Source organism: Hermetia illucens, chromosome 5 (assembly GCF_905115235.1).
Source record: "Hermetia illucens chromosome 5, iHerIll2.2.curated.20191125, whole genome shotgun sequence".
Classification (NCBI taxonomy): domain Eukaryota; kingdom Metazoa; phylum Arthropoda; class Insecta; order Diptera; family Stratiomyidae; genus Hermetia; species Hermetia illucens.
In genome coordinates, this window is record NC_051853.1 from 107,882,097 (window position 1) to 107,895,572 (window position 13,476).

Genomic DNA, 13,476 nt, shown 5'->3' on the forward strand with positions numbered 1-13,476 from the left:
TCGCCTGCCGGACAATTTTGATGCTGAGGATTTTCGTCTGTAGAACATTTATGGAAGAAAGTTTCCCAAATTTCTTGCTTCATTCCTTCTATCGAATTTGCGTGTCAACGAATAGCTAGCCCAAAAAATGTAGTGAGGTCGTTAATAACCTTATCAGTTAGTTTTCCAGCCCCTTTTCCACCAATGCCTTTGTGATTCTTCTTTGCATTTCTAAGCCGCGTTCCCATTCTTTTCTCAACATGCCTTATGCATTGCTTTTTTACTACTACGTATATTTTATTATTTGCAGAAATATCGGAGAAAACTCCAGCAAAATCCAATATACAATATACAAAACTTGTCGCAATTGGAACATCCATGTTCAAGCTTGCTAAAAGTTTCTTTGCTGATGTTGAAGGGAAGTCCTTTTTCTTCTCTGATAAGTATCAATTCCCATGAAATACTCGTTTTTTAGTGCGAGCATGACGTTGAACGATAAAGCGATCTCCCTTCGTACGATCCATTTAAAAAAATCACTGAACACACAAACAGCACAATACTTACTACAAAATATAATTGAGTATAGCTTGAAAGCCTTTCATTGCTCACTCTAGACTGGATTATCCTTTTTATTATGGTTTTCCATCTTTTTATATTTATATCTGGGTTCGAATTTATAATGCTCAGGTAAAAAACTAACAGGTAAAAAAAGATTCGATGCTCTTTCTTATCGAGTACTCTAGCCGCGGTTGCTAACTCCTTACCTGTTTAACACTGTAATTTCTGAACGACTCGGAATATCGGAAAATCTCTTTGCCCACATATTCTCTACTATATATAGATACAATTCATGCACAAAAAAAATCGATTTCCCCAACCCAGCACACGGGGGTGCTACAAAAAGTGGTGTAAACTTTTTTCACCGAATTTAGTCATGTGGAGTTTCAAATGAAAGCTCTCAGTTATTACTTTCCGAAGTCGGGCTTACTTTTGTCGTTTATGGGTGTCGAAAGTTACATTTCTTTCACGGATCCATTCTCAGGAACTATCCAACCAAAAAAATTGCAAAAAATCAAGAAACTGTCACTATATAGTGTCTGGGCTCCGAAATACTCTCCATTACCGATGTTATTATACCGATATTACTATAATTTTTAATAATTGACTGCAGACCCCCCTTCAGTTTATCTTAAAATCATAAAATTGCAAATGCATCACTATAGGCTATAACATAGAGCATGATCCTACCAAGTTTGGTGGAAATTGCGCTATTACTAAGAGAGTTATAATAGGTCAAAGTTGTCGCTTCTGTGTAAATTCAAGACTTTGAATGTCAGTATCGCGCGAAAGTGGACATTCTCACCTAATATATGCATATACAGTACGTGCTCAAATTCACACACAAAAACCTTCCATACCTCAAGCGTCGAGCTTCCAGTTTCCCCAATTGTTTGCGTCATCATGTTCATTTTGTTTTCAGCAATTCGTAGACCAACTTGGTTTGTTGCTTTGCTGATGTGAGTTGATCGCGCCATGATTATATTATATATTACGTTCACATATGCGACGATTTGGTGGTACTTATAGAGCAGCATCCCTTTTGTGTCCACAGGCAACTTTCGTATTACCTGCTCCAGTGTCAGACTGAATAGTAGAGGTACCAGCAAATATCCTTGCTTGAAGTAGATGTTTGTCTCAAACACATCTGTCATTGTCATTGTCGTTCTGGCAAGGCTTACCAGTTTAGCTGGAATTCCCAAATGAAGCATTAGTTTGGGCAGTACATTTCGATCAATACTGTCGTATGTCTGCTTGAAGTTTACGAATATTTGATGTACATCGTTGAATTCCCAGCCTTTTTCTAGCGGCTTTGAGCATATCACAGTTTCTTTCTACTCTTGCGCGATCTGTTCGTGGTTCCAGAAAATTGGTGAGATGGTGGAGTCTTTTATCCCCTTTACAAACAACAAGGGGCTCAATTTTGTGTTAAGGCTCTGTGAATGGAGAGTGCAATTTTTTTTCAAAGAATGTGGCCATGTAGGATATCAAATGAAAGGGCCCGATTAATACTTTTCGAAAACGGTCCCATATTTGACATCAGGTGAAACGTAGGGGAGAGGGCTGTGATCCTCAAAGAGGGTAACAGGTCTCGTTCTCAGAGCCTATCCAACTGAAAAATCTGAAAAAAAATCAGTGATGTATCTAAACGAAATCTAGGCCGCTAAATTCCGATATCTGCACAAATAAAGTTAATAATAGTATATTAGCATAACTTTTAGAAGTTTCAAGGAAATCGAACTATTTTTAACAAAGTTATAGAAGGTGAAACTTTTACATTTTGTATAAATTTCGTTTGACATTTGATCGCTGTCTCAATTTCCTCCTATTATGGCGGTTCAATGTTCCTATTACCCTCGACGATAATTCTTGGGAGCTCTGGTGATTGAATTGTGTGGTTGTTCGTCCCCGATGATTCTCAGTTTTTGTTTGTAGAATAGTTTTGGATTGATATCCACGCCTTAGGTTCTTCATTACTTTGTAAGCTTGGCTTGGATTGTTGCTCGGAATGTTGTCGTCGATTTCCTCCAATTCGCCGTTTTCTCTTCTTTTGTCTTAATATTTTATTAGTTTCTTGTCGGAGATTTTCTTAATTTTCAATTTTCCTCCTTGTGTTTCATTCTATATGTTGTCTGATTGCCTAATTTTTCTTGTGAACCGCTTCTTGGCATATATCTTCGAACCAATCATTTCTCCGACGCCGAGATTCATAACTCCACTCTTTCTGCTGTTGTTTGGATGACGCGTTTTAGGTCATATCAAGTGTCATCCATAGGCTTGCCCGTGAGATTCCGGAGAATAGGACCTAATCTTTCAGTTTTACCTTGTATTCTGCGGCTATTAAATAATTTTTAGTTTTCCCACGTTGAATTCCCTAAGTAGGCTAGTTTTATTCCGCCGGTTTTGATATTCGGCATCTGTAGACGTGTTTACCGTGTAGTGGTCGGAGTCGGGATTTGCTCCTCGATATGATCTCACGTCAAGGATGCTGGATAGTGATGAAAACGTGGTCTATCTGGTAGAAGGTAATGCCATCTGGAGAGGCCCCTGTCCTTTTACGAATGCATTTGTTTGGGAAGCATGTCAATTTCATTTCAAGAAGTTTTTGATTCTAGATCAAAAATATGGCAAGAAGTGCTTAAAATATAAGGACTTGCTATACCGAATCGACAAATTCAACACAAACTTCTTGCCACATGATGGTTGCTCAAAAAGGAGACCATCCTGCAGCTCGTCCAATCTAATCCCATTTTTCGTAGTCGATACCGAATGGTACAGTGTGTAACTGTAGCACTGAATTACATTTTGATACTGGATGATGTTTTAAATGGACCATTTTTGGATACACGCTCCGGCAACCTTGTATTCCTTTTCCGCTTACTTCCACCACCAATAATTGCTATGGCATATAACGTACCGTTATTGAAAATTATTTTTCAATGCTTTCTGAAGTTAGTTGATTTTGACAAAAACTGTTTTTTTTTGCTCATCGAAATGCCGGTATCTGTTCTGTTTGGATCAGTGAATCGAACGTGCATCCAAGTAGTCATTGTCTACATATTTTTAAGGTTTTATGAAAAAACAATAATAACAAAGACGCATTTATATCAACTGTAGGCTTGAAACTACATCCCATATCGTTATCTGCTCAAATAAAGTTAATAATAGTATATTACTATATTTTAGAAATTTATCACAAAGACCCTCTTAAATTCATTGCGGAACTACAGAATTTGGCACAAACATAAAGCATAACTAGGAAACGTTTGATATCTTACAATTATTAACAAAGTTACAATAGGTCAAAGTTTCCATTTTGGTATGAATTAGCTGCCCCGAGGATACCATACATAGAATATAGTGGAAATCCATTATATATACGACGGCCACATGAGAACATTTTATTTCGACTTTTTTACCTTTTTTAGTTATTTGTATATCAATCTCAATTACTGGAGACAAGACATACATATATGTACACTTATGTGTATGCGTAAGAAGCAGGGTAATCTTCATAGAAGGCATCCTTCTATGTGATTTTTACTACCGTGACTTAGCGTGTGGAAGACACCCGTACTCCCCTCCAAGGGCCGTCATCACCTTGGGTCAATAACTGGCTCGAAACTCAGATGGCGGCCAAGGGAAAGCTGAAAACTACGGCAGGGGGTGAAACGAAGTTTTTAACATCTACTGCTGGAGAACGCACGAGCTTGCTGTCGAGAATTCGGAGGAGTCGTTCATGTCGCCTCTGGATCCCAAGATAGGGATGTGTGTGTGTATGGTGGGGAGAAGCCACAGCTTCCGAGCACTCAGGCCGCGTTGGCCCATTGTACTCGCGTCCCCCGTCTAACGGAATATTCCGGATTCGTTAACGTATCGTAGGATTTCCGTTAGTAGATGTGATGCTACCCGTCGTAATTGGAGAACATCGGCACCAAAGATTTGATTCCTGATGCGTCCATAGGCGGGGCATTCACATAGGAAATGCTCCATGGATTCCGCTTCCTCATTACAGGAGGGACACGTATCATCTTCGGTAATTCCTATTCTGAACATATGCCCAGCTAGTGAATTATGGCCTGTCAGAATGCCCACAATACACCTGCAAGTCCTCCTGCTTTTCGACAGGATAAACTTTGCGGTACGTATGTTGGGTTCTGGCAGGAAAAGTTTGGTGTGTCGAGCAGCATTTAGGCTAGGGATAGAAATAAAAACAATGTGCAATAAAGTATAAGAAAAGAATGAACGAAATAAAATAATAGAAAAGAATAGAAATCCCAGATGAGGCTGAATATTATTTGTACAAGTGAAAAAAGCTAGAGAACTAGCAAAATAGTTATACAGGGTACGGCAGCATAATTTCCTTTTTTAAAATGCGCGCCACTCAGTTAGTTGATGTCATAGCGGAGCGCTAGTGGTCTCGTTCAAGAGGGGATACTGTAAAGTTTTGTCCCGACACGGTTCAGTCGCCATCATGCGTTGGAATAGTGAGGAGCGTGCCTTTGCCGTTGAGGTTTACTTTTCAAGCGGATGTTCGGTTATTGCAACACAGCGTGCATTTCGGAATCGCTTTAATTTAGCCCCGTTGGCTCCCGTCTACTACATTCAGACAAACTGCAAGTGCGACAAAAGGAAGAACTGGAGTCCCTCGGCCCGTTAGATCACCTGACAACATTGAAGCAGTGAGAGCGTCAATGTTGCGATCGCCACTGCGTTCTGCGCGCAATCACGCATCTGCTCTTGGACTATCCGATCGTTCTGTGAGAAGAATTCTTCGTGATGATCTTCATTTTCATCCCTATAAGATGGCGATAGTGCAGGAACTTTCAGAACATGACTTCAATTCTCGGATGAACGCGTGTGAGCTTCTTCTTGATGTCGTTTCCGAGGGTGCTATTGTTTTTTTAAGCGATGAAGCCCATTTTCATTTGTGTGGGTCGGTTAACAAACAAAACATGCGCTACTGGGCTGACACCAACCCTCGAGAATTGCATCAAAAGTCTTTGCATTCATCCAAAGTCACAGTGTGGTGTGCAATTTCCTCAGATGGAGTTATTGGTCCCTGGTTTTTTGAGGAAAATGAGGTTACAGTGACAGTGAATTCGGACCGGTACGTAAACATGCTACAGAATTTTTATTTCCCACGGCTAGAAAATCTGGATTTTGGGGACACTTGGTTCCAACAAGATAGTGCAACAGCACACACTTCAAGAGCATCGATGGCTGTTTTGAGGGAACCCTTTCCAGAGCGCCTTATCTCAATTAGAGGCGATTTGGAATGGTCGGCACGCTCTCCCGATCTGTCCCCTTGTGATTTTTTTCTGTGGGGTTTTTTGAAATCCCGTGTTTATGTGAACCGTCCAAGAACCCTACAAGATTTGAAGACCAACATCCAAGAAGAAATTGCCAACATAACACCTGCTATGCTAACAAGAGTCATGACAAACGCCAGAAATCGGTTTACGCAATGTATGGAGAATGGGGGACGTCACCTAACAGATCTGATCTTCAAAACAATGTAAATAAAAACTTTAGACATGTACCTACATTATAAAAAATAAATAAATATTTTCCGATGCGTACAATAGTTTTTATTGAGTTTTGAAAAAAGGAAGGGAAGGAAAGGAAGGAAATAGCGTTCAAAACTTCAAAACGATTATTGCAGTAATTTTACAGTTTTTCAGTTCCTTGCTCCGCTCGGCTTATCGGGTTATTCATGGTCGCATGATCCACTAATGATTTTCATACTTTACTTGAAGGTTAGTAAAGCAAAGAACCTTCATTGAAGAGATAGGTTGCCACTTACTATAAGCTGCAGTCTCAACGACGACAAAGGCTCCATTCAAGTCCTTTTATGAGATTTTCCAAATAAGTTGATTCGAACTATCATTCTTCTGCGTAAACCCTCAGCACATCGCTACAGGAGGATGTCTTTGCTCAGACCTTCATAGATAGGCTTGATGGCATCCAAAACATCCTTGGGAAGAGTATTATACGTGTGTTTGAACGAATCCAATGCATTAGCAGCTGCAGCTTTTTGCTATTCGCATCACGGGTCTGCGCTCAGTCATGTATGAGATGTTGCTGCTTAAACCGGTGTATCTTCCTTAATTTTGCTCCAATTTTTCACGCAATGATCTTCAAAGGTTCTTCATACCGAAAATGTTTAAAACTATTGCTACCTACTTCTCCATGTCTATTTGTCATTCGTCCTCTCAGGGACAAAACGTATACTACCACGCCTCCATAAAAGTATCAACCAATTCATTAAAGAATTATGTCAAAAAATTGAAACGATTTATACGAAAAGGGTGTAACAACTTTTATGGAACTATTTTTTAATTGTTGACTGTTACGTCGGCACACCACGAGAACGCCGAATAGGATTTTTGACTAAAGTAATTCAGTGTAACGGGAGATCCAAAGAAACCAGAAGTGGTTTGGATCTCGTACCTTTGGCCGAGATTTTTAAAACTATTACAACTGATGCAATCGCAATTAACATATGCATAACTTATAATAAAACAAGTCGGGAAACCGGAAGCTGGACGCTTCAGGTTTGAAAGGTTTTGTGTATTTCTTTTATAAAGACATTTGAGTGTGCATTAGTACGTAGCACGTAATATATACATGAGAATATTCACTTCTACGTGACACTGGTATTTAAAATCTTCAGTTTGGAGAAAAGCGACAAATTTGAACTTTATAATTTTATTAGTAATAGTACGATTTCCACGAAACTGGTAGGACCATGCTCTATGTTATAGCCTATATTGCTACAAAATTTCATGGTGCTAGGATGAACTTAAGGGGGGTTTTGCAGTCAATTACTAAAAATTATAGTAATTTACTATTATTAGCTTTATTTGAACAGATATCGATATGAGGGGTGTTTCGCAACTTAGTGGGAACTTCTTGATTTTTTTCAGATTTTTCGGTTGGGTAGTTTCTGAGATTGGGTCCGTTAAAGAAATAGCCACTTCCGACCACTTTTGTTTTACACGAAACCTTAAAAAACATGATAAGTTGAAAGTCTCAACGACTGCCTTTCACTTGTGTCGGAGCGATATGAAGTAGGCCATGTCTGGTCATTTTGACTTTTCAGAAAGTTTTAAAAAATAATTGATTAGAAAAACGAAAATCGTTGGACAAAATTGTCATCTTTGTCTGTTGGTTTAATATATTGTCCATTGTCTTTTCTGGAATATTTATCGTTTTAATTAACATTTATGTGAAAATGAATGAATAATTATTTATTTATTATAAAAATAACTAAACCAGTATATCTCTCTATCCTCTCATCTCAACGTATCCATTAGTTCGGGTTTCGAACTCGGAAAATAGGTCGAAAAATAAATCAATCAATCAATAACGTTTAAATAATCACTAAAAGCATCCATCCAAAATCTACGCACCATCATGGTTGCGTTTCACGTCTTACCCCAACCTTACACTAATTCTATTTCTTAATAAGTTTCTTATCTTTTATGATCGTGAGTCTATGGGTTATTTATGGTAGAGCGTGTTTCGGTGGAAGAATAGAAGCTATTTTAATCAAATTGATGGTAAACAATATATGGAATCAGGTACGCCGTGAATCAGTGCAAGAAAAACAAGGCGACTTTCGTTAAGAGGGTTGAAAAGGATCCGTCGCAAAATTTTATAGGCGGTATTACTCGCAATCCCCATAACTACATACAATTAATCCAAGTTGAAGTACAGCAAAATAAATTCTTTTTCAGCATAAGTAGAAGAGACAAAGTTCAACAATATCAAAAATTATATTTCATAGAACCTCTACGCTTTTGAATATGATTATTTACTGGTTGAATTTACATATTCCATCGTACGATGCAGCCGAATTGTTCTAAATAACAAAAAGCAAGGAACAAATGCGGCATTCAGTAAACCGAAAAAATGGATGAAGGAAAGGAATGGAAGCTGAGGCCTATATTAAAGGTGAACTGCCGTATAATAAACGTTTATATGTATGTGTGTGATACCAAAGGGAACGAAAGACTACTTCGTAAATCGAACGAAAGCAATGTTGAAAAGTACTTGGTGACTAGAAAATGTTACTTTAAAGATTCGGAAGAAAATGTTTTTTGTTTAGGAGAAAATTACGCTTTGTAGTAAGATAACTGTTAAACATATATCTGCTTCCCCGAGTCATTATAAGTTGAACTTAAACGCTAAATAACGTCACAATTATTTTTTTCGTTTGATAAAACCTAAGAGTATACGCTTCTACTAATTCTAATACCGGGACCTTGATGTTAAAACGGAATTTTCAAGTCGTGGAATATACACACAACATTCCCCGGTTGTATAGCAAGGTTAAATTTGTTAAGCCGTAATTCAGTTAGTATTTCCCAAAATGTATACACTTTTATTTAAAAGTCAATTATATTTTTTTTAACTCGAACTAGGCAATTTCAGGCATTCAATACCCTTTCCACAATCACCTTTTCAAGTTCAAATAACGACAATGAATTTTCATATACTAACAATTTCAATTACTTCATTACAGCGTCAGTTGAGAATTCCAAACATAGACCAACTCGACCGTGATGAGCTCCTCAAAATCTTCAATTGTTTCGCTGTTCCAATGGATCAGCGTAGCGAGAGAAAACAAAAAATGAGCGTGCAAAAAGAAACACAGCAGCTAATTTCAACACTCAAGAGGGTACTACCACCTCCAGTCAATGAATGTGCCGCCAAATTGTCCAGAGTAACATTAAACATAAACCTTAGTGACACTGCACTAACGAAGAGGAAAATCGAAGCGATAGTGAATGGGAACTGCACCGGCCAGCCCGTTAGTAAAAGGATGAAAATTACGTGGCCGTAGGATAGTTTTTAGAGCAGAGTAATTGCACTGCTTTATAGATGTAAGTTTTATTGTAGGTTGAATAGCACGAATTGTACATATTCTGAGATGATTTGCTGTGCGTAATTTTAAGGATTGTAAACAAAGTAATGAAAGCTTGTATTAATTGATGAAGCGGAGTTTGTAACTTTTCATTCAAAACTTTATCAGTGATAATTTTGAAGCGTCTTATTTTATAAATATGTCATGTTGGAAAAAAATCATTTATTTAAGGTTCGACCTAGCCTAGTATTGTAAAAAACTGTGGGCAATCATCTCACGTTTTATAAATAAATGTAAACAAACAGTATCAAACGATATGTAATAGTTCTTTCACAGCTTCTGAAAAGTAAACGCGAAATTACAGAAAAAAATTTACTTTTGTTGCGTCTTTTTCGCTTTTTAGTGAAAACTGTGCAAAGCAGAATTCAGTACAACTGATTCATTAAATCCCGCCACTAAATGCATTACTTGGTTTGACGTTGGGGGTGGAGTAACTTGAACTTGATCCGATAATACTTCCGAGCATTTGTCACGTGTTTTCGTGTAGCGGTGACACTTATTGATTTACATTTTTTAAAGAAATAAACTTGCAGAAAATAAATGGTCAACGTTCTCTCTGATCCCCGCTGTACATTTCTTCGTGGGATGTAGGGTGTTCAACTAGTTTCTTCTTTTTATTTCGTTATAATTGTATTTAATTTTCCAACGAAAGAACCGAACCGAACTTGTACTTTAAGATGAGTTTAAAAACAAAACATTCAAAGAAAACAACGAAAGCTCAAAATAAAAATATTTCGAATGTACTGAAAACAAATAACTATAAAAAGGCAGACTCGTCTGGATAGGCGAATTCTGATTTCGGTACGTAACATATTGACTGGGAACAATAGACCCAAATAAATGAAACGTGGTCCAAATGGTGGTTGGAAGCAGTCCAAACCTTAAGCATCCGCGAATACACATGAGGAAGAAAATTAATTCCAGCGATCTTATAGGCAACCTCAGCAAGATAATTTGCAAAAGTACTTTCCGCGTAGTCATTACGTCAAATACTATCCGAAACAAAAGGTAGATGTGAATACACAGCGAAAAAACCTAAAGTTATGACAACAAGTCAGGAAACCGGAAGCTGGACGCTTCAGGTATGAAATGTTTTGTGTATTTTCCATATAAGAACATAAGAGTGGACATTCGGCCCATTAGTATCTAGCACATAATGTATTGCATATATTATGTCAGAATATTCACTTTCGCGCACTACTCGAAGTTTGCACTGAGGTAAATTTTTTCGGCCTATTATAACTTTCTTAGTAATAATGCGATTTCCACAAAATTTGGTAGGACCATTCCTTGTATTATACCCCATATTATTGCATGATGTAGGACGAACTCAAGGGGGGTTTTGCAATCAATTACTAAAAATTATAGTTCTATACTGTTATTAACTTTATTTGAAGTGATATCGGTGTGGAGGGTATGTCGGTGCGTAGGCTCGTATAGTGGCAGCTTCGTAGTTTTCTTCAGATTTTTCAATATGGCTACCCTTCACCCCTAGATGGGGTATAGGACGTCAACCACGCCTACGGGCCATCGCTCGCGGCTACCTGAAATGCACTTCACCACCCCCACGACTTCCGCCAATTGCTCTTGGGGCGATCCACTCGTCAAACATCCTGAGAGAGGGGATTTCGACGCTTGACATGGCCAGCAATACAATTGCCACCCGCCCTTAATGTGTAATCTATCCACTGCCAATCACAGTGCGTACGAATGCCACGTCTGTGCGCCACTGTCCGCAGAGAGCACGCTTCCCAGATGCACAAATTGATTGACGCTTTCGATGATCTGCCCATTAATGCAGATAGGGAGGGTGCGTTGACCCGTCAGACTGAGAACCTTGGTTTCGTTGGTGTTTATTATCAGTCCCCCTCTATTTGCTTCGCGTTCCAAATCCAGATCCATTTGACCAAGGTCCATAATCCTGTGAGAGAGCAAACAGATGCCATCAGCGTAGTGGAGGTGCTTGAGGAAAGGTGTCATCGTCCATTGAATTCCTCCACGTCCTCCGGACAAGACAACATGAAGAATGTCACCGATAACAAGAAAAAATAATATCGGCGACAGGATTCAATCCTGGCGAATTCCGCTTTAGACCTCAAAATCGGAAATTTCGCCTCGGCGCAGCACGTGATATTTTGCGCCATCATATGTCGCTATTAGTTTCTCCGGAATGCCCCTCCTACGTAAAGCACTCCAGATACACTCCCTGTTCAGGCTATCCAAAAGTTTTTCGAAGTCGATGAAGTGCAGGTGCAGCGAAAATCTAAATTTCGCGCACACTGCTCCAAAATGATCCGTAGGGTGTTTATGTGATCAGCGCAGGAGGATCGCGACCGGAAACCAGCCTGCTCTCTGTCGATCAAGCTTTTGAAATGTTCTTTGATGCGTTCCAGGATTATTTTAGCTATTATCTTTCCGATGGCAGGGAGCACACGTCACATTCAAAACGGGTCTCCTTTTTTGTGATCTTGACGATCATCCTCTTCTTCCACTCTCTGGGAAAGGTCTCGGATTCCCAAGATTTCTGTACGAGGGGAAGAAGCAGATCTGCAGTAACTGCAGGTCCAACGATAAATAACTCTGCCGGGAGACCGTCAAGCCCAGCGACTTTACTCCATTTGAGTGTATTGATAGCCCAAAATGATTACACTTTTGTTTTGAGGAATAAGCCATATCCACAAGTTACGATGACTAGACATTTAGTCCACAAGAGGAGGAACCTCACCGGATGTGATACGGTTAAGAACCACGGTAAAATATTCTGTCCATCTCTTCAGTTGTTCATCATCGTGGATAAGAAGTCGACCATTGACGTCCTTCACCATCATCTGAAATCATTGTGATCTGCAGCATCTTTCGCTTCCCTGACCAAATAGCAAATTCTCTCTTATCCCGCCGTACACTACAATGGATTTCTCGGGATTTCGCTCGGTATCGGATTTCGAGCGCGCCACGCCCATCATCGCTCGCAGCGGTCAGTAGAGCCTTCAACCCCTTCCGTTCATCGATTCGCTTTCACGATTCCGCAGTCAGCCAGATCTTATGACGCCTTTCGGGAAGTGACCCACGACCTGTGTTGCCCCCGAGAAAAGAGCCTTGTTCATCGATATTCTTTGGCGAGTTACTCAGTATATCTACCGTTCAATCAGCAAGATAGCTTAACCAGTGGTACAAGCGGCCGATGTTGAACTTAGGGGTCGCAGCTCTCCAACCATGCGAGAAATGCCGGACGCAACAAGTAAGCGACCATGAGATGGTGATCCCTTTCCAAGCCGATGCCAGCGCCTCTCTTGTTATGCACATCCAGGAGAGAACTCCCAAATCTACTGCTGATCGCAAAGTGGTTGGTCTGATTGCTTGTACAGCGTCGGTCAATTGAAACCCAGCTGACCTTAATTCAGGCTCTGTGCTCGAACATTGTGCCAACAATGGCAAGGCGGCAGAAGTTGCAGAAATTTATGAACCCCCCACCATTACCGATGCAAGGTGTCAGATCCTACCTTGACATTCAGATCACCCATCATGATCACAATGTCACCTTTAGGAAGCCTCCTCTGAACTGCGTTCAATGGCTCGTAGAAAGCATTCTTCTGCACTACATCGGAAGCTTCCATTGGTGCATAGCATTGTACAATTGTGAAGCTCATTCATCTGGGCCGAAATTTTGCAGTCAGAAGTCTGTCACAAACCGGCTCCCAGGTAGCCGTCATCACTTGGCTTTCCAGAGTACAACAGCACATCGTCATAAAGGCGGCAAGAGGAAGAGGAATACTCTGCAGAGTTCCAATATTTTACTTCACTTAGGTCCAGAATGTCCAGTTTATGTCGCTGGAATTCCCGCTCAAGTTGGAGAAGGCGAGTATTCTGAGGACTCTCGCTACCGTTGTCGAAAAGCGTTCACAGATTCTAGAAACCAATCATGGTTCGTTTTCGAGAACCAAAGGTCGTTGCCGTGAGATCAGTCACTATCCGAGGCGTTGTTAATGTTTCGATAGCAATAAAATTTC

General features: G+C 39.8%; 1 protein-coding gene across 1 annotated transcript in view; it reads left to right on the forward strand.

Moving 5' to 3' along the window:
• The window catches only part of LOC119657524, a 30,343-nt gene extending 20,576 nt beyond the window's left edge, over window positions 1-9,767 (forward strand). Inside the window, exon 2 of the mRNA XM_038064468.1 lies at window positions 9,068-9,767. Within this exon, the coding sequence (XP_037920396.1) occupies window positions 9,068-9,388 (321 nt within the window). The 3' untranslated portion in view covers window positions 9,389-9,767. The remainder of the gene's footprint in view (window positions 1-9,067) is intronic.
• The last annotated feature ends 3,709 nt before the right edge of the window (window positions 9,768-13,476 follow it).